Here is a 19,931-nt window from a genome sequence, read left to right on the forward strand (position 1 = left end):
TAATTAATTTCTAGGTGGGTATGAATATATTCGATATTCGAGACAAAAATAAGACATAAATTTCACATTATTTAATAATGAGGTTGGTGAGTTAAATAAGTTGACTCACTTAAATTAAAAAAATTATTGAACTTTATAAAAAAAAATACATATTATAATCTTATATTTTTAAGTTACAATAATTATTATAATTTATAATCAATATGTACAAAATTTAGTCAATGATATAAATCTATAATCGTATAAATTAATATTTGAGAACCTAAAAAATAAAATAAAATAATGAAAAAAAAATAAAAAATATACTAGATGAGTCAATCCAATTCATTACGGGTTTGTAGTGAGTTAGGTTATAAGTTAGTTGAGTCAAGTTTTTTCTATAATTGGAATAGGTCAAATTTTTTTTTCCTAACCCAATTCAAACTTGTAGTAAATCGAATTGGTTCATAAATTTTATCAATTTTAATTAAAACTCGCATTTCCTTTGTCCAGAATCATTCTTCTAAATATTCAAAATAAAAAGTGTTGATTAATGTAAAATAAACTCATTTAAACTGATTTATACATTTAGTGGTCCATAATATTATTTGAACTGATTTATACATTTAGCGGTACACAATATTATTTTAATAATTAAAGTAGGGTAAATACGCATTTGATCTCTCTTCTTATGTTTTAGTTTTAATTTGATCCTTTAAGTTTCAAAGGTTTTATTTTATTTTAGGACAAAAACAAAATTATTGATTCTATTAAGTTTAGCTGCAAGTTTTCTTGTAGGTGCAGCTAATGTATCACATCTATCACGTATGTTGTCAGTGCACTAAATGGGAAATGGATCATCTAGTGGAAGAAAAAAGTTGTTATCTGAAGTGTTAATATCCTAAATGTGAAGTGGATCATCTGGATGCAAATTTTATTGTTTATTTTTTAAAATCCTAAATTTGAAATATATTGATGAAATTTATTAAAGTACTAGAATTTTAGTGTATGGTAATATAACAACATGGAATTTGAAGAGTAGATTTGTTTTTGGGCTGGTCCTGGTGCGTTAATATTACAATATGGTAGAAAAAGAAAAATGGATGATTAGAAAAGTTGAATTTTGGTAACTGAAATAGTAGAGATTTGGTTAGTATTTTTCTAATTGTTTATCGGCGAAAATGAACCGCTAAATAAGACCCACTAATTAACAAAATAACGAAAATGAGAGAGATCCTTTACCAATTTGAAGGATAATAAATAAAATACAAGTAGACAAGTATTATTATTATCAAATTTATTCTACCTTCCAAATCCAAACAAACCCTGCCTTATCTCCGCTCCTTCCATCTCCGCCGTACCATGTCGGAAGCACCGTCTCAGCCACCGCCTCCAACCGCCGAAGCGCCGCCGCAGCCATACTGGTGCTACCACTGCGAGAAGCGCGTCTCCGTCGAAACGCTCGCCAATCTCCCCGACGTCGTCTGCGGCGAGTGCAAGAACGGCTTCGTCGAATCCATCCCAACGCCCTCTCGCTCTCGCTCCCCTTCCTCCTCCTCCGAGGACCCCTACCTCGGCTCCCAGTTCCTCCAGGTCCTTCGCCTAATCGCGCAATCCGCGCGTGACGACGACGCCTCGCCTCCGCCGCCGCCCACGCGCTCTCCGGAGACCGATTTCCTCAGGATCGAGCTCGGCGGCTGGGACAACGACGACGAAAACGACAACGACAACGACGACGACGACGACAACGACGACGCCGGCGCCGAGTTCGAGGAGCACGAGGAGTCGGAGGAGCGCTCCGGCAACGACGATCCGCACGGAGACGACGAGGATCTGAGGCGGAGGAGGCGCGAGCTGCTTCGCCTTCGGATTAGGGATTTGGCGACGCGCACGAGGAGCATGCGCAACCGGATCTTGGATTGGGCCGAGATTCTGATGGGCCTGGAGGACAATTCCATCGAGTTCCGCCTCCAGGTGCCGGAATCCGACCGCTACGTCGGGAATCCGGAGGATTACGTCGACGCTGCGGAGTACGAGGCGCTGCTGCAGACACTGGCGGAGAGCGACGGCGGAGGGAGGAGAGGAGCGCCGCCGGCGTCGAAGTCGGCGGTGGAGGCGTTGCCGACGGTGAAGATTGAAAGTGAAGGCGTGGTGTGCGCTGTGTGCAAGGATTTGCTCGGCGTTGGAGACGCGGCGAAGAGATTACCGTGCGGGCATGAGTATCACGGAGATTGCATTGTTCCTTGGTTGAGTTCTAGAAATTCTTGCCCTGTTTGCAGGTTTGAGCTACCAACGGATGATAGGGAGTACGAGGAAGAGAGAGTGGTTAACTCTGCTTCTTCCAATTCTAACGGAGCTTCGAGTTCGGGTGGTGGTGGTGGTGGAACTCACATTGTTTGATTCCACTTGGTATGTTCCGTTCTGCTCTGTTCTGCCATTTGTGTAAAATATTTCGTGGTTTCTGAATTTCTTTTTTGGCATTAGTGGATTTTCCTCAAAGCTTGCGCCATGTTGTTATTTATTTATGTAGTCGGCTTCTTAGCTCTCGGATGCTAAGATACTTGTATATATCATTTGAATCAATGTGATCATATCACACTACCTCAATGGAATTTGCACTTTCTCCCTGTTATGCTTGTCCCTTGTTGTAAGCTTTTTGGCACACAACGTGTTTTGTTTATTTGGTGGAATTGGTGTTGGGGTTGCAAACGAGATCATTCATCTCAGGAGAAACATCAATTCTTCTGTGGAATTGATTTTGTTTTTCATGAGATGAATGACATTGTTGTTTCATGGAAGAAGAAATAGTGTTTAGGGCTTAGGAGAGGGAAAGAAAGGAAGAGTGCAGGACAGAGCTTAAGGCAGTGTCCTTAAATTTTTTGCACTACTACATGGATAATTTCTGAATTTCGCTGGGATTATCAGCTGTATTTGGTTTTCATTTATGAAGAACCAATTCTTGATACCTCCGTAACTCAGAAGTGATCCATGTTTGGTATAATGGCTAGTTTTACATCGGCTGCCGAAGAACCAACATAATCTATCCCTTAAGAGATGCATAAGCAAAAATTGACCTCCAAAGATTCACTCATGAGAATCAAGGTAGTAGCTGGAAGATAAAGCTATCACTTTCATATAATTAATCTGGAGTTATTTGATTTGGATTGTGTGTTCTGTGAACATCTCATTTCATGACGGTCCCTGTTCTAATTAGCTTGAATGAGAATCTTAATTTTGAACTTAACTTTGGTACAAGATACTTGAGTGGCCTGGAAAGAGGAACAACATCAAAGTGCTGCCGAAAATACACGAGATGAACTTGTATAAACAATTGCACCAATTTGGTTGAGAATATCAACATGTAGAGCATTGTCAATTAAGGTGTCAAGATTTCAGGATATTATTTTTCCCATCTTTATAGGATAGCAGTGTAACATTTAATTTTTTTTTTTCTCTCTTTTTTACTTGAAAAGACAGGCAGATCCTTAAATAACCTCTCTGGACTAGATATTGGATTTGGCCCTGCATTTTGGAGGGGAGAGAGGAGTTCGAAACTCGTTCTACCTACCACGCTTTATTTTTTGTTCCTTTGCGATGATTCAACTGAGTCTGATTTGATTGATCACTTCAGTAATTCTGCTTCAATTCACTTGAGTAGTTAGTTTATCATCTTGTAACTGACACATAGGCATAGTTGAGGAAATTCATTGTCTGAACATGTTGCACTTGAGGGAGTTGGGGAAGTCATGGATTGGTTCTTTTCCCGCATTTCTTCATTTTGTTCTCTATGGAAGATGGTTGCTTTCTTTTCTGTCATGGGAAGTTTTCAGCCGGAAATAAATCCCTAGGCTTTGTCAAAATTAGTTCTCTTTTATTTTATCAAACTGTGTATAGATTTTTTTTACCTGAACTGCTGTATCGGGGATTTTTGTAAGCTTCTTTCTGATTGGAGAGTTAAAGGCTGTGAGAAAGGAATGAAAAGTTGCCTTTAATTATTTATTTGTTTGTGGTGGTTAAAGTTACCTTAGGTTGTTTGTCTTGTATTGTTTCCCAAAACAGAAAACTACAAGGGGTGTGAGGCCCATCATTGTAGTGTGCAACTTCGTGTTGTTTGTATGGAATAAATGTGCTGTGAATGGAGATAAGATGTACAATTTATAACTAGTTTTATAGGAGAAATGAAAACGTGATTATTAAATTTATATGATAGACATTGATTTTCTGACGGGTTAACATGAGAAATTATAATAAACCATCATGTAAGTTGTCATACATATAAACTCTTTGATAACCCTGTATTATGTTTTTTTTTTAATTTTTGGTGATCAATTACCCTTTCAATTTTTTTGGCGGATTTGTGTTGATGATACACGGAAATTTGAAGGATTAAATTACGAGTTATGTTAAATTGATTTGACCATAACGTGACAAATATCTATATAGCATGTTGTCTTGACTCAACGTGCAAAAATGTCCACATTCCGCACGTGTCATGGCGAGAATTGAATTCGCTCTACCTGACAAAACTTGATGATGACGGTCAATTTTGTTAATACAACATAATTCCATTTAAATAAATGATGCCATGCTTCGCTAAACAAGATGTACCTAGTTTTGTTTTTCTCACTTTCGACAGAACAATTGACTAATCATATTTGAAACAAACGATACTATAATTTGCTTGTAAGACATTTTGATAAGGTCCTTGTTATCTTTAGTAAAAACCTAAAATATTACGTTGAACAAGATTATCATTGATTATTAGAATAAAAATTGAAAAGTTTAAAATAATCTATTATGAGAAACACAAGGGATAAAGGAATAGCATCATCATCTTTGAACTTTTACAATGTATGTCATACTTTCGAGAGATGCTACTTCTTCCGAATGAAGAATCCGAAATTTTTTACAAAACCATACAAAGATAACATGTGTTAACTTATTTAAAATAAAATATTTATTTATATTTAACTTCTCAACTGATGCATACAGTCGGAAGATGTTTCGAAAATTGAGTTTCGGAGCCTGTATCATTTTTCTATTCATTTTCATCTCCTTAAATATTGTTTAGTGTCATTTAGCTTTATAATTTGGCTGGTTAGTTTTTTCATGCCGGATAATCTCACGTCCTCTTGTAATAAAATAAGAAATCAAGTGAAAATAAAGAGACAATTTACATATAAATTATAATATAAAGCTCACTTTCAAAATCTTTGCGCATGTAATTAGGCGTAAAATTGTGTTTTGAAATTGAAAATGAAATTCTAATCATCACGTTTAGAGTTATAATTAATCCTCCTTAAACCGTAATTTCATTTTTAAATTGCAATTTTTAATTGTATTTGTAAAAAGTGTAACTGTTTCCCTTTTTTTAGTTGCTTCCTCGCCTCTACTATAAGCTATAAATTAATTTAACTGATTCTAAACCAATTCTAATTTTCTAATTTTAGAAAAAAAAATTAAATTATTTTTGTTTCTTTTATAAACTATAAATTACAATTATAATTTCATTTAGGAAACGACTTCTATTTTTTGTTTCTTTTGGAACATGTAATTTATACTTTAGCTATAAGATAAATTTTGCAATCATGAAAATTAGCTTCATTTCCCATCTAAGTAAGTGAAAATTCACCATCGCAAAGCTGTTTATATCAAATCTGCCAAATGAAGATTGATATGCTATTTTCTTGATGATCTACATTAAAGACCGAAGCTTCTGGACTGGATCACTCACTCATACCTAATAGAAATACTAGAAGGCATCAAAATTGGAAAGGGTCAAAACAAATCATAACAAAGTAATGAAGCACAAGGGTCAACTGCTTCTCTACTTATTGCTTAGTAAGCAGTAACCCAATTAGCTAAGGAAGCATGAACCATATTAGATATTAGGTTGGCTGTGAATGTCATTTGGTGGGGTAACAAACTCTTTAAACTAGTTGAGGAAAGGGGAATGCCGAATCATTCCCTCATCATCCGATCCTTTTGCCCCACATATTAACCATTTTTCTACTATAGAAAATCCATGTTATAAAAAAGACAAAACACCTTCACCCGACATTATATACTTACAAAAAATAAAAGACGCGTCTCAACTGTACAACGAGGTTTCCCATTAATTCTCAGACTACATAGAAAACAACGTCCACCAGGTTAGGCTCAATTTTATCATAATTAGTTCAAATTTCAAAAGCTACTTAAATTAGAATTAAACCTCTTAACTAAATGGTTGTAAAATCTATCTTAGAATACGATAGTAGTATTCGGTTGGTAGATATCACGTTTCACAAGTGTTTGATTCTCAATTTTGAGAAACAATCATGAAAAAAGAAAGTTAAACAAAAGAAAATAAATAAAAAAAAGGTTTAAAGCCGATAATATATACGTATAATACCAACAAGTAATTAGTATGTATGAATTTGATATCCAATTTCTTCGAATTCATATTATTTAATTATATATTGAATATTATTTGATTTATATTCTATAGTTTTTGTTTTTAGAAGAATTTCATTTAATTACAAATAATACACTTATGATTAAAGTTGAATCAACTTTCGGTTTAAGATTGTCTCTATCTGGCCGGCCAAAGTATAAGGTTGGGCAAACCTTTGCTTTATGCATTCTCATTTTTGTAAGGCTTCTATTTTTTTTTAATTACTTTCACTCACTATAAATATGTCAATTCTGACCAAGATTATAATTAATTAATCATTAATTTTAATTAAATAAATCATTTTTAACTAAATTTTGTTCACATTCTTAAATTAACAACACCTTATCTTAAAATTTGTTTTAGCCTTAAAAATATGTTGTGCCCGCTTGGTCTCTATTATAGGGATTTGGCCTCAAGTCTTGGAACCCTTGAAGACTTTTCCCTTGTGGTATTTGCTCTTGCAGGCTTTATATATTATATCTCTAAGTAAATATGCTTGATTGAATGAATAATAGCCGATTAGTTTTGGTTTATCGTGTTTTAAACAGGGTCTTTTTTTTGTTGTTCAATTAAATAGGATCTTGTTAAGCACGAGTTAGCATTTGCTAATTGATATCCTTGCAGATTTTACCAGAAATATGCCCAATATTTAACTAGATGAAGTTTGACTTAAAAACTCCAAGGAACTAAATTTTTGTGCTGGACAATGCAACCAAAATGTTTAAAAAAACAAAGAGTTATTATTGTTATCATTAACAAAATCATGTAAAATATTTGTACATTTTGGGACCTTAGCAACTTCACAAATTAGTGATGAAGCAGAGGGGACAAACATTTTTACTTGTACAGTTTTTCCCTCTAAGCTTGAGAGACAACATTCTGAAGACATCTGAATGCCTTTTGATAATTAAAGAACCCCATGAACCAGAAATCGAAATCATCCACAGTAACTATTTCTATGTACTTTTGTGAAGGCTTCTCCTCATTCTGACTTTTGTTGACACACTTTATCTTTGTAAGGGGAATCGAGACCTGAAATGAAATATTAAAATATAAGCAAAGTCTGAAGAGAGATTATGGAGATAGATATATATTAGCATTTGCATAAATTTTGTTTTATGAAAGTTACCTTATAACGAACTCTAACATCTTCTCCGTTTGTGGAAGAGATTTTGATGGATCTATCACTGCAAAAAGCAACTTTATGAGTGGATATGAAGAGAAGGCCAGCTATAGGACCAGATGTGGTTGATAAGTAGCATTGTGATGCTTTCAACAGCTTCTCTCCTTCTCCAACACTAAACAGTTGCATAAACACTTTCTCTACTCCACCAACCTGAAGAATTTTTGCTCCCATACTCAATTTCCCTTTCACCGTGTCTGTTATCTTTGGCCCAAGATTCACTGCATGTTACAACAATCATGTCAAATTATGACAGAAATGTTTGCTTTGCCATATAGTTCTATGCCAAATTGTGCTTGTTCTGTCTTGTAAAAGTAAAAATAATAATAAAAGATTTTAAAGATTATATACCATGCTCTCGGACTCGTTGTAAGAATCCGGATTTGTGATGAAAGGGTGTTCTACTTTGTTTTGATTTGGTGATAGATTTGCTGTATTTGCCACAAGAATCAGGCAAATATCTCTTTGATGACTTCCCAACATGGAATGCTGAGGTGACAGAAATTCCATTAGCCAGCTCATGAACAAGTGATCCCTTCATTTTGTTATCTTTCAAAAGTTTTCCTTCTATCTCTGGACTTGGAGGGTCTTCTTGAAGCTTGTGAATGAGCTCTCAACACCTTGGTTGATGAATGCTTGTGTTCTCCAAGAAGGGTATAAATATTGCCGAAAGGAAACAAGTTGACTCCTGACTTTTTGGTGGATGAGTCAGATATGGATCATCATGAAGACTAAACGGGAAAAAGTAATTCAATGTTTGAAGATTTGCATGTTCGGTTGCCCCATAGAAAAAATATTGAAAAAAGAAAGATGTACTGTGTATATTAATTAAAGAATTGAAGGTAACCTTATGATTCTAAAAGATGTTGATTCTGCTGAATTTAAATATAAAATCTCTCCATATATAAACTTTGGAATGTGATGGTTAGACTTAATGGTTTAGGTGCCTGCCTGTTACTGCTTATCTTGAGACCATAGGTTTTGGGTATTGACTCAAGCCTCTAGGTTGGCTATTGGTTTGGATTGTGCCTATCCTTATGGATGTACATCTGTGATTTCCACGATTTATTGATAACTTTTTATTATATATCTAAATACAGGTATAATGTTGTCCTCACGTTTACTATTTCTGGCTCAAGGTTTTTGTGTATGCAACTAAAGGGAAAGAAAATAAGAACAAAATCCATCTAACTCAATATAAGAAATTAGAGGGAATAAAATCACTCAGGGCAATTTTTCTGGACCCATAATTAATTAGGGAAAAAATAATAACAAGCAACTGTTTAGCTTTTTGGAAATGCCACCCTTTTGAAAATGGGAGGAAGAAAATATAGTAATATGTATTTTGGTTTGTTGGGACAATGCCACGTGCATGATGACAAAACACGTCTATTGCCACTTTATTTTATTCATGAATGCAAATGTAAAGGTGTCATTTAAGCTTTCTGAGCTGGAATTTCACCTTTCTGATGCCACACCTCTCTAAGTTTTACTATTATTAGATAAAGTAAAGAGGAAAAAGTTGCCGTCTAATGCCTGCTTTTAATTTATATATTTCCAGTCCTAAACGTGAGAACTAACATTAATTGACTCTGCATATTTTATGACTGGTGTTAAATTAATTTTTTAAAAAGGATATGATGAATTCTTTGGTCCATTCTAGAGGAAGAAAAATTCTCCCTCCATGAAAATCATAACTATCAAAATCAGATGGGTTTCTCTAACTTTTCAAGTCATATCACACATACATAACAATAGAGAAAGATCCTCATTTTGGAGGACAAAATAATTTTCACCCTAATGTAGTTTAATTAATTAACAGAAACATATAAGCATTCACTAATGAAACCCGTTATGGTGCCTTAGTGGGTGAAAAGACTATCATAAAGTGAGTTTAGCTAGATGTCAGTGCTATGTTAGGGTTTGAGAAAAAAAAAAAAAATGACATGACAATGGTACATGACATAATATACAAATTGTTTTAGGTTAGACATGGAAGTGAAGGATGAATATCTAATTTCAGAAATGGACATCATGTGCTACAAGCAGTATAGGAGAAGACATACCTCAATGTTTTGTGGAAAAGTAAATGGCCAAATCATTCCCACATCATCCCCAAGCCCCACACGGAAAGCTCACACTTGAACTTCCTTCATCATACCTTAGTTGGCTTTACCTAATTAATAAGATGAATTAATGTTGTGATCCTGAAATTTGAGGTTAATGATTCAATTTATTAAACTATAGTACTTTTAATGAAGGTATTAAAGTAACTTCAATAACAACTCTATATCAATGTATTAGAAACTTGAAAAGTAAAATTTTAGAATTAGAATAACTCTTGAGGTTCTATTTTTAGAAGTAGGATTTTTGAAAAAGATCTAGTTTTTTCTCGTTATACGTCCATATTTCAAAATATATTATTAAAATATGAAATTTTGTGCCTTTTTATGTTTAACAAATATATGGTAGGGCTCATTTAAGAAATTTTAGTGAATTTCTTAGTTGAAATAAAAAGTTAATCGAGTTATTTAAAATAAATAATGAGACATATATCGTAGAGAACTGAAATATTATTAGAAAAAAGTACAAGAGAAATTTCGGTTGAGTTTTGTTGGAGAGGTGGTTCTGATTTATGACAATTGGTGTTAAGTTGTGAAGATGTGGGATTGATTGAAAGAAGACGAAATATGTGGTTGAAGTTGTGAAAGTGGGTACCTACTAATGGTTTACAGGTATAAGAAGTTATCATTGATACTGTAAGACCCTTATCATGTACCCACAAAATTAACTTTTCTGCCCCACAAGCCCTTTTCAGTAACCATTTCTAGCACATGAATCCACACTGTCTTGTTCCACTTGCTACATCCTCCCTCGTACTAAGTAAAAATGAAATAAAAAATTATCTATATTTCAATTTCTATCCTTTTGATAGTAGCATTCTTTTCCTTCTAAGATAGGAAAAAATTAGAAAGAAAAAGGGAGGGTGAGGAATTCATTTGTTTTACATTGCAAAATCATATGTATAGATTATTTTCATTTTACACATGCCCACCCGTCCCGTGATATCATTTAAAAATCAATTCCTCAATATAAACATTTTTTTTATTATTTGCATTAATATCCTTTAATTTCTTGTAATAAAATTAGATGGCTACATATGTATAGGTTCCATCAAAATATTTAGCGAGTTTAGCACATGAACATGATCAACCGAAAAGAAAAAGCATGCAGAAAGTATATAAAAGTATAAGTTTCATTAACTGTTTTCTTAATAATGACTATAAAAAAATACCAAAAGATATATTTATGCTAAAAGATTATGTGTCTACCTTCTTTTCACTTTATGAACAACAAAATGCTGTCACAATAGAGAATGATATATATATATATATATATATATATATATATATATATATATATATATGAAAAAGAATTAAATGATTTTAAGAGTAATTTTTGATAAAATTACTCTATTTAATAATTTATAATATATATTAAATTTTAATGATCAAATCATTAAATTAAAAGTTCTTAATATATAAGTATACAATTTTTTAAAACAATTAAAAATCATAAAATATTTTATTATATAGATTAAAATTAATGTATAAAATATTTTATAATTATCTGTTAATTTAAATTAATGAAATAAAATATTAAATAATTTTAAAAATTTAAAAAAAATATAAACTTGATCTATGTATTAAAAAAAATTTATTTAAACAATTAAATTATTAAAATTTAACATAAATAATTTGAGTAATATTATCATAAATTACTCTTAAAATGATTTGATCTTCTTCTCTTTGTATATATATAAAGACAAGTATAGAAAGGAATTACAAACGATTTTACAAAAAGACAAACAATGTACAAAGATTAAGAAAAAAAGTTGAAAAAATTAATAGCAGTTCATGAATATTATACATTTATATACAATATATTTATTTTTAATAAATTCATGTTAGCATAGGAGCATCCTATATATTTTAAGAAGTTTCCTTGTTTGTGTCGATGTTACATTGTATCCAAGTTTAGCTTCCAATTGATTATGCATGATTAAAACTTTTGACGCAGGCATTTTAACTTTTTCTTTGAATGCAATCGTGATATGATAAGGTATGAAAAGGTAAAGAGATTTGGTGTATCCTATGTATTGGGAAAAACCCAAGTCCCGCCAATCCTAGATCATTAAAAAGGGCCACCCACCATTTATCCACGTACCAAGCCCAATAGTGCTGGACGTGAGGGGGTGTATTGGGAAAAACCCAAGTCCCACATCGACTAGAGATTAGGCAATTGAATAGTATATAAGTGGAAAGCAACCCTTACCTTATAAGCCGGTTTTGTAGGGTTGAGTTAGGCTTCAATCCACTATTCTAACATGGTATCAGAGCCATTTAGATCCACTTTAAAAATGGGCCACCCACCATTGATGCATGCCTCACAGGCATGAGGGGGTGTATTGGGAAAAACCCAAGTCCCGCCAATCCTAGATCATTAAAAAGGGCCACCCACCATTTATCCACGTACTAAGCCCAATAGTGCTGGACGTGAGGGGGTGTATTGGGAAAAACCCAAGTCCCACATCGACTAGAGATTAGGCAATTGAATAGTATATAAGTGGAAAGCAACCCTTACCTTATAAGCCGGTTTTGTAGGGTTGAGTTAGGCTTCAATCCACTATTCTAACACTATGTATATTTCCATGTGACACGCATCCTATAGTTAATTTGAACAATGTTGTAACTGAGAGAATAAGAAGCTTTCATGATTTCATGACTGCCATGTTTAGACAATAATGAAACTAAAGAGGTATCTCATGTGTCCACTTGTTGACATGGGAAACAAAGGACACAATCCCTTGTTGCTTTCTATATCTAGACTCTTGAGAGTCTAGAGGATTGCTTGTGTTTGTGGAAAAGGGGCATCACCAAATCATTTCCATAGGCATCAGGGAGATGCCAGAACATTCCATGTTAACTATTTTCCATTCAACACACACTTGTCTAATTTAGGGAAAAAAATTAAATAATTTGTATGTCTTAAAGTGAGAGCAGACATTGATATGAGAGCCAAGAGACTTTTTGAGATCAGACTTAAAGTTTTGTGGAAAAGCAAATTGCCAAATCATTTTTACATCATTCCCATGCCCCACATGTAAAGCTAATAGCGATAGTTCTTTTTTCATGATCAATTTCGGTTTTTGAGTTTTGAAAGGGAAAACACCATATTACTGTGGGAATGACACACTTGACCAAACCTAAAAAGGATTCAACGTAGTGCTGTTTTTTTATAAGTTTTTTTAGATAAAGTGTTACTTGTACATGTTGTCAAAGGGTAAGAAATAACTCAATGAATAAAAAAGAAGAAAGAACTCAATCTGATACCAAGAGTTGTCAAGTGGGTACAAGTACATGGTTTACTGGTTTGGGTTAATTTAAAGGCTGAAAATTAATGATTATGCAATTTTAGAAATCGAGTATAGCATTTGTTCGTCTTAAAATATGACGAATGGTATAGTTTTAAAAAATGGAAGAGATAAGCAGCATAACAAAATATAGAGTTAACAAAATCAAGAGAGAAGCGTGCTGGAAAAAAAAGGGTCACACAAAAATTAAATAAAGAAAAAGAATAAAATCAAACCCATTACAAGGTTGTTTACTTTAGCATTAAGCCAACTTCACTTAGCTAAATCTCATGCGTTCAAGCCAAAATTTCCAATGGATTATCCAGATGTGATTAAAAATTATATATAAAAGGTAAAATCAACTAAAACCAAGCAATATGGGACTTAAATATTTTGAAAACACAACAGTTGGAAGCTTTGGTGATTAGCACTTCTGATTGTGATTCCATCAAATCCATTCACGGAATGCTGATGAAAATTTGAAAGACAATGGTATGAATACAAGCTGAATTACAGAGTTAGAGCCACACTAATTTATAAGATGGACACAATGAGATCAATAACTTGAACCAAACTAAACATAAAACAATAAATAAAAAATCACTCTACTATCATGAACTAACTAAAATAAATAAAAAAGAATTAGTTTGTAGCGATTAACGAAATCAATTAACTAATTACACCAGAAATTTTCATTTTTTTCACACTTCCTGCTAATTAATTAAACTACTTATATACAACAGACTCACACTTCAGTAATTATACACAATCTTTTGCTAAAAAGCTCAATGGTATGAATACAAGCTGAATTACAAACTTGTTCTGAAAACATTTACATAAGAAATCCGAAAGCCTGGAACATGTACAATTGAGCAGCCAAAAGTTTTGTTCCCTCTTTTTCTATGTATTTTTTCATCGTCCACTATAATCTCCCTTCTAACATGCCTGGGTGGATGAATACCTTCCACAAAAGCAGTCTGATCCATAGCACTGCCAGCTAGTCAGACACAGAATACATACAACTTGGATTCAATAACAAATGGTTAACTTATGTATTCACAACTTGATATGCTGGCAGCCTAGTATGCAACTCAGCTTATAAGAACCATATTCATTTGCTATCAGTGTTCAAATGTCAAGTCCAGCAGGATGGATATATACACTGAAGTGAAATCTCTTTATAACAAAGACAATTCTCAAGATCTTCAATAACAGCTGCCAAACTTTAGTTTGTTTCTGATCCTCTTTTGCATCTGTTGTTTGTCATGACAACATGAATCTTCGAGTTTCAAATGGTGGATTTTGCTACTAAACTAAGCTTGAGAAACTGCCTGCTCAAGATATTTGAAAGTTTTCTGATATTTTAAGACTCCCATAAACCAGAAATCAAAATTGTCAACTGTTACTATCTCTATGTATTTCTGTGTTGGCTCCTGGACATTTTTACTTTGGTTCACACACTTGATCTTCTTCAATGGAATAACAACCTGCACATTATCGTAATATATCTTTCAGAACTTCAACAAATATTGGATAAAGAGACACTAAGAAAGGGATTTATAGGCTCTCCATAAATACTTTGGAGAAGAATAAAAAAGGGACAAAATGGTTGACCTTATATCGAATCCTCAACATATGGCCTTTCTGAGTAAAGACTTTCATTGATCTCTCACTGCAGAAGGCAACCTTGTCAGTGGAGATGAAGAGGAAACCTGCTAGAGGACCGGATGTTGTGGACAGATAACACTGTGAAACTTTCAACAGCCTCTCTCCTTCTTCAATGCTAAAAAACTGTTTAAACACTTTTTCTACTCCACCAACTCGAAGAATGCGAGCCCCTAAACTTAACTTTCTCTTAACAGTTTCGGATATATTTGTCCTCAGTCTAACTGCAGTTTAAGAATAATAACATAGAATTAGATCCGTTCACCAAGCTAAACAATTTCAAATATATATAAATATTAAATAGGACTAAACAAAGTTGGATGTTAGTCTGTAAAGAAATAGAAAATTTTACCTTGCTTTGATGTTGTGGTTGAATATTGGCATTGAGTGGCAGGACCAGGTAAGTATCTATTAACTGACTTTTGAAGCTGATCATATGTTGCTGAGATGACTGGAGTTCCAACAACTAGCTCGTGAAGAAGTGAGGCCTGCATGATTGATGATTAATAAGGTTTCTGTTTAATCAAAGGGACTAGGTGCAGGTGAAGAGGAATGATCTGAACTACTAGGTTGTTAAGGGAATTATGCTCACTTGGGTTGATGAGTCCTTTGTATTCCAAAGAGGTATTTAAAGGAATGAAAACTAGGAAGTGAATCTTGACCCTTTGGTGAGATGACTCAGCCTTGGATCACAACCAAGATCATGTTTGTCATAAAGGCACTAACATGGCAACTTGAAGGAAAGTTATTGAAGATAATATTTTGACGTCATGGATTGTTTGGCTGCTTTAAGAAAAAAGATGGTACTGAAATATTGAAGTCAACTTTTTCAAAATTTTAAAAATCAATGAAAGGTTAGTTTTAAGAGGCTTAGTGTTATATAGCTTCAGGAGCAAGGTTCCATGGTGAATCGTGATTGATGGAAGTAAGGAAATAAAAGCATTGTTGCTGATGGCATATTTCCCTATTATCTCACAAACCATTGGAGAACTATAATGTATTGGAAACAGGTAAGCAAATCAAACCGGAAAAAGTAAATGATGAAATACACCCATTAGTTTCAAATTGCAATACTTTTCTTTTACACCTGCTTATGTGAGGATGCGTCACCAAGGCTTTTGAGCTGGAATTTTAACTTTCTGATGTGATAAGGGGAAAAAAGTACAGAGATAGTGAAGTTTATCCCATGTGACTATCTATTATACACCACCTATTTGCAATTAGCAGACTGTATAACATAAAATATCATTATACTCTTTCTCTAACACGGTCGAAGGTTGAATTAAATTTATGAATATTGAATGGTAAAATAGTGTCGAGACTTGATGAAAGGTTCAAGTTGGGACCTAGGGGGTGTGTCATGATACATACACACTTCATGAATAGGCATTAGGCAAGCTAACAGGACATGTGCCGACATGTGATGTGGGAGACAACGCAATCTCTTGCTTTTCTCGAGAGAAAGGGGAGCATGCCCTCTATATGCATATGCCTTTATTTTGTTTGAGTGATTGAATTGATATCAGCAGCAACTAAGTCTAAAACCATTGCATTCATGCTCTCCTGGAGTTCGAAACTAAGCTATATAGTATAGTAAGGGTGGGAAAGCATTTCATTTATTCATCATTCATCCAATTAAACCCATCTATAAGTAAATTCATCCTATCCATCCAAATTATAAAAAATAATAATAAATGGATTGATTCAATCTATCTATTTAATAAGTCATTAAGGATGTCAGCCCATCATGCCTTTTGTTTGGTCAAACTATATCATAATGTTATCTATCTGACAGGGCTATGATCGTAAGGAATAAATAAGAGAAAAAAGACAAAGCTATGGCTACTGTTTCTATGTCATACTAGAGAATTAATATTGCGCTTTGAAATTTGAAGGGAATGATCAAATTTACTGCATTGAGTTCTATTTTTTTTTTTTTGTCATTACATTTCTAGATTAATTATCAAGTGAGTTGCGCAAGTTGTCAAGTGGGGTACCTACACTTGGTTTACAAGTGTAAGTTATAAGTGATATATAACTTATCATCTACCCATGAAGTTAACTTTCATACCCATGAAATTGTACAAAAAGCTTCAGAATTGGCACCTCCCCCATTTCTTTGCAACCACACAACTCCCTATTTTTATTCCTCACCCATTTATTCTCCTTCATCCTATTTGTTTGATACAAAACAGATGGGTAGTGTTATCTAATATGTATGTCCTTAACATATTTAATTTGTGAGATCAGTGAGGAATTGGAAAGTTTATTTGGCGAATTAAGCTTCTACATCACAGGAAATCATTACTGAAGCCAAGACCCTTTTTTTTGGTCAAACTATATTGCTCCAAGGTTTTGTGGAAAAGCAAATTGCCAAATCATTTCTACATCATTTACATGTCCCACATTGTAAAGCTGATTGCAAAAATTCCTTTTTCATCACTTTCGGTTTTTGAGTTTTGAAGGGAAAACACTTTGTTACTGTCGGCCTAACAACCTTGACCTGACCCGCAAAGAATTGGTCAAATTTACTCCACGTGTGTATGATATGCAAACTGTTGTGTAAATTTAATGGCCGAGAATTAATGATTATACAATCTTTAAAGAAATGGAAGAGATTGGCTGCATAACAAGATAGAGTTAACAAATTCAATAGAGAAGCTTAAAACATCAGATAGAATAAGGGTCACACTAAAATAATTAACCAAAAAAAAACCAATGAAACCCATTATTGGGAGTTTCACTTGGTCAAATTTTCTATTACCTTAGAACATCAAACAAAATTTGATACATAAACACTTGAAGGTAAATAAAAATAAGCAAATATTCTGAAAGTCTCATAAGTCTCATATACACAACAGTTGGAAGCTATGATGATTAGCGTTTCTGATTGTTATTCCACACATGGAATGTTGATGAAATTGTAGAAGTCCAGGTGTTATATTGTCACAATTCAGTCACAAAAGAAGACCCTATCCTTATCACTCGGACAATCCAAATTTTTCCGTTTCTGATGCAATCTCATAGTTAGAGCAATCCTAATTTATAAGATGAATCTAGTGAAATCAACTAATTATACTATAGAAGTGTCCATTTATCAATGTATTCTATCAGCCTTCCTGCTAATCAATTAAACAACGTAAATAAAATAGACTCTGCATTTAAATAATTATGTACAAATTTTGCTTGAGTTAGACAGTATGAATACAAGCTGAATTACAAAGTTGTCCTGGAAACATTTACATAATAAATTGTGTCTGAAACATGTACATTTGAGCAGCTAACAGTTTTGTCCCCTCTTTTTCTATGTATTTTTTCTTCCTCTACTATAATCTACCCCTCTCTGCATGAATGGATAACTTCCACTAAAGCAGTCTTATCCTTAGCACGCTGACAGCAAGTCAGACACAAAATACATACAACTTGGATTCTGCAACAAATGGTGAACACCAGCATTCACAACTTAATATGCTGGAAGCCATGTCTGCAACTCAGCTGATATAAATCACTTCCATTTGCAGTCACTAGTCAAATATGGTGACAAGCAGGATGGATATATAAAATGAAGTGAAATCCCTTTTATCAAAGATAAAACTCAACATCTTCAACAGTAGCTGCCAAATTTTAGCTTGTTTCTGATCATTTTTGTTTGTGCAGACAACGTCAATCTTCGGGTTTAAACAGGTGATTTTCCCACTGAACTAAGCTTGAGAAATTGCCTGTTCAAGATATTTGAAAGTTTTCTGATATTTAAAGACACCCAAAAACCAAAAATCAAAATTGTCCACTGTGACTATCTGTATGTACTTCTGTGTTGGCTTCTGAGCATTTTTACTTTGGTTCACACACTTGATCTTCTTCAGTGGAATGACAACCTGCACATAACCATGTATACTTTAGAACTTCAACAAATCTTGGATCGAGAGAAACTGAGAAATGTGAAGATAGGCCAGGGCAATTTTTCCATAAAATAAGAAGTCAAATAATAAAACTTTTCTAAGCTGCAATAAGTTTATCCATTTCTTATTGAAAGTAGATAGATATATAAGAGAATTTTTACAATGAGGGGTCATAAAATGATTTTTTTGATTTGTATATATTACTGCATGACTGACCTTATAACGGATCCTCAACATGTGGCCTTTCTGAGTAAAGACTTTCATTGATCTCTCACTGCAGAATGCAACCTTGTGAGTGGAGATGAAGAGGAAACCTGCTAGAGGGCCCGATGTGGTGGACAGATAACACTCGGAAACTTTCAACAGTCTTTCTCCTTCTTCCACGCTGAAAAACTGCTTAAACACCTTTTCCACTCCACCCACTCGAAGAATGCGAGCCCCTAAACTTAACTTTCTCTTAACAGTTTCAGATATATTTGTCCCCACTTTAACTGCAATTTTAGAATAATAAAATAGAATTAGATCCGTTCACCAAGCTAAACAATTTCAGGCATAAATATAAATAGGTCTATACAAATTTAGATGTTAGTATGTAAAGAAAAAGAAATTTTTACCTTGCTTTGATGTTGTGGCTGAATATTGGCATTGAGTGGCAGGACCAGGTAGGTATCGGTTAACTGACTTTTGAAGCTGATCATATGTTGATGAGATGACTGGAGTTCCAACAACTAGCTCGTGAAGAAGTGAGGCCTGCATGATTGATGATTAATAAGGTTTCTGTTTAGTTGAAGAGACTAGGTGCAGGTGAAGAGGAATGGTGTGAACTACTGGGCTGTTAGGGAAATTATGCTCGCTTGGGTTGATGAGTCCCTTGTATTCCAAAGTGGTATTTAAAGGGATGAAAACTAGGAAGTGAATCTTGACCCTTTGGTTGGATGACTCATCTTTAGATCATCAACCATGATAAGTTTGATACAAAGGCACTGACATGGCAACTTGAAGGAAAGTTATTCAAGATAATATTTTGAATTTTGATGTCATGAATTGTTTGGTTGGCTGGTTTTAGAAAAAAAAAATCACAGAAAGTTCCAAGTCAACTTTTTCAAAATTTAATAAATCCTTGAAAGATTAATTTTAAGAGGCTTAGAGAAAGCTAGATTTGTATATCTTCAAGAGCAAGGTTCAACGGAGATTGATGGAAGCAATGAAATAAAAGCATTGTTGTTGACGGCATATTGCCATGTTGTCACATGAACCAATGAAAAACTGCTCTGTTTTGAAAACAGTAATAAGGAAATTAAACCGAAAAAAGTAATAAACACTGATTAGTTGCAAAACTTTTTGGTTACATATGCT

General features: G+C 33.7%; 4 protein-coding genes across 8 annotated transcripts; 1 reads left to right on the plus strand and 3 right to left on the minus strand.

Annotated features, from left to right (window-relative positions):
- The first annotated feature begins 1,220 nt into the window (after window positions 1-1,220).
- CIP8 (COP1-interacting protein 8) lies at window positions 1,221-4,124 on the plus strand. Of its 5 annotated transcripts, none has more exons than XR_014428045.1 (3): window positions 1,221-2,388; window positions 3,236-3,360; window positions 3,453-4,124. XR_014428045.1 is itself a non-coding variant. In XM_083060361.1 (2 exons), exon 1 carries the CDS (start codon window positions 1,342-1,344, stop codon window positions 2,377-2,379), a length of 1,038 nt encoding a protein of 345 aa, XP_082916487.1. In that variant the 5' UTR covers window positions 1,221-1,341; the 3' UTR covers window positions 2,380-2,388; window positions 3,453-4,124. The 5 variants fall into 5 exon arrangements, 3 of the variants coding, with proteins under 3 accessions (XP_082916487.1, XP_082916486.1, XP_020214002.2); XR_014428046.1 differs by having other exon boundaries at window positions 3,457-4,124; XM_083060361.1 differs by lacking the exon at window positions 3,236-3,360.
- A 3,011-nt stretch (window positions 4,125-7,135) lies between these two features.
- LOC109797663 (GEM-like protein 4) lies at window positions 7,136-8,398 on the minus strand. The gene is made up of 3 exons (XM_020357770.3): window positions 7,950-8,398; window positions 7,545-7,819; window positions 7,136-7,447 (listed from the first exon to the last, which is right to left on the minus strand). Exons 1-3 carry the CDS (start codon window positions 8,137-8,139, stop codon window positions 7,274-7,276), a joined length of 639 nt encoding a protein of 212 aa, XP_020213359.1. The 5' UTR covers window positions 8,140-8,398; the 3' UTR covers window positions 7,136-7,273.
- Window positions 8,399-13,762: 5,364 nt separating this feature from the next.
- Window positions 13,763-15,568, minus strand: LOC109795419 (GEM-like protein 4). The gene is made up of 3 exons (XM_020354924.3): window positions 15,029-15,568; window positions 14,626-14,900; window positions 13,763-14,498 (listed from the first exon to the last, which is right to left on the minus strand). The coding sequence occupies exons 1-3, from the start codon at window positions 15,168-15,170 to the stop codon at window positions 14,325-14,327; spliced, it is 591 nt and encodes a 196-aa protein (XP_020210513.1). The 5' UTR covers window positions 15,171-15,568; the 3' UTR covers window positions 13,763-14,324.
- A 2,238-nt stretch (window positions 15,569-17,806) lies between these two features.
- On the minus strand, window positions 17,807-19,477 carry LOC109795420 (GEM-like protein 4). The gene is made up of 3 exons (XM_020354925.3): window positions 19,190-19,477; window positions 18,792-19,066; window positions 17,807-18,551 (listed from the first exon to the last, which is right to left on the minus strand). The coding sequence occupies exons 1-3, from the start codon at window positions 19,329-19,331 to the stop codon at window positions 18,378-18,380; spliced, it is 591 nt and encodes a 196-aa protein (XP_020210514.1). The 5' UTR covers window positions 19,332-19,477; the 3' UTR covers window positions 17,807-18,377.
- Between the last annotated feature and the right edge of the window lie 454 nt (window positions 19,478-19,931).

The sequence above is a fragment of the Cajanus cajan genome, chromosome 7, assembly GCF_000230855.2.
Source record: "Cajanus cajan strain Asha chromosome 7, NIPB_CcT2T_4, whole genome shotgun sequence".
NCBI classification, from domain to species: domain Eukaryota; kingdom Viridiplantae; phylum Streptophyta; class Magnoliopsida; order Fabales; family Fabaceae; genus Cajanus; species Cajanus cajan.

Excerpts from the sequence above, each read along its gene's own strand:
- CIP8 (XM_083060361.1), top strand. The coding sequence starts at position 1,342 with ATGTCGGAAGCACCGTCTCAGCCACCGCCTCCAACCGCCGAAGCGCCG.
- LOC109797663 (XM_020357770.3), bottom strand. The coding sequence starts at position 8,139 with ATGAAGGGATCACTTGTTCATGAGCTGGCTAATGGAATTTCTGTCACC. Across the intron at positions 7,820-7,949 it reads ACAACGAGTCCGAGAGCATG|TGAATCTTGGGCCAAAGATA; the intron begins GTATATAATCTT and ends TGTAACATGCAG. Across the intron at positions 7,448-7,544 it reads ATGTTAGAGTTCGTTATAAG|GTCTCGATTCCCCTTACAAA; the intron begins GTAACTTTCATA and ends ATTTCATTTCAG.
- LOC109795419 (XM_020354924.3), bottom strand. The coding sequence starts at position 15,170 with ATGCAGGCCTCACTTCTTCACGAGCTAGTTGTTGGAACTCCAGTCATC. Across the intron at positions 14,901-15,028 it reads AACCACAACATCAAAGCAAG|TTAGACTGAGGACAAATATA; the intron begins GTAAAATTTTCT and ends CTTAAACTGCAG. Across the intron at positions 14,499-14,625 it reads TGTTGAGGATTCGATATAAG|GTTGTTATTCCATTGAAGAA; the intron begins GTCAACCATTTT and ends GATAATGTGCAG.
- LOC109795420 (XM_020354925.3), bottom strand. The coding sequence starts at position 19,331 with ATGCAGGCCTCACTTCTTCACGAGCTAGTTGTTGGAACTCCAGTCATC. Across the intron at positions 19,067-19,189 it reads AGCCACAACATCAAAGCAAG|TTAAAGTGGGGACAAATATA; the intron begins GTAAAAATTTCT and ends CTAAAATTGCAG. Across the intron at positions 18,552-18,791 it reads TGTTGAGGATCCGTTATAAG|GTTGTCATTCCACTGAAGAA; the intron begins GTCAGTCATGCA and ends GGTTATGTGCAG.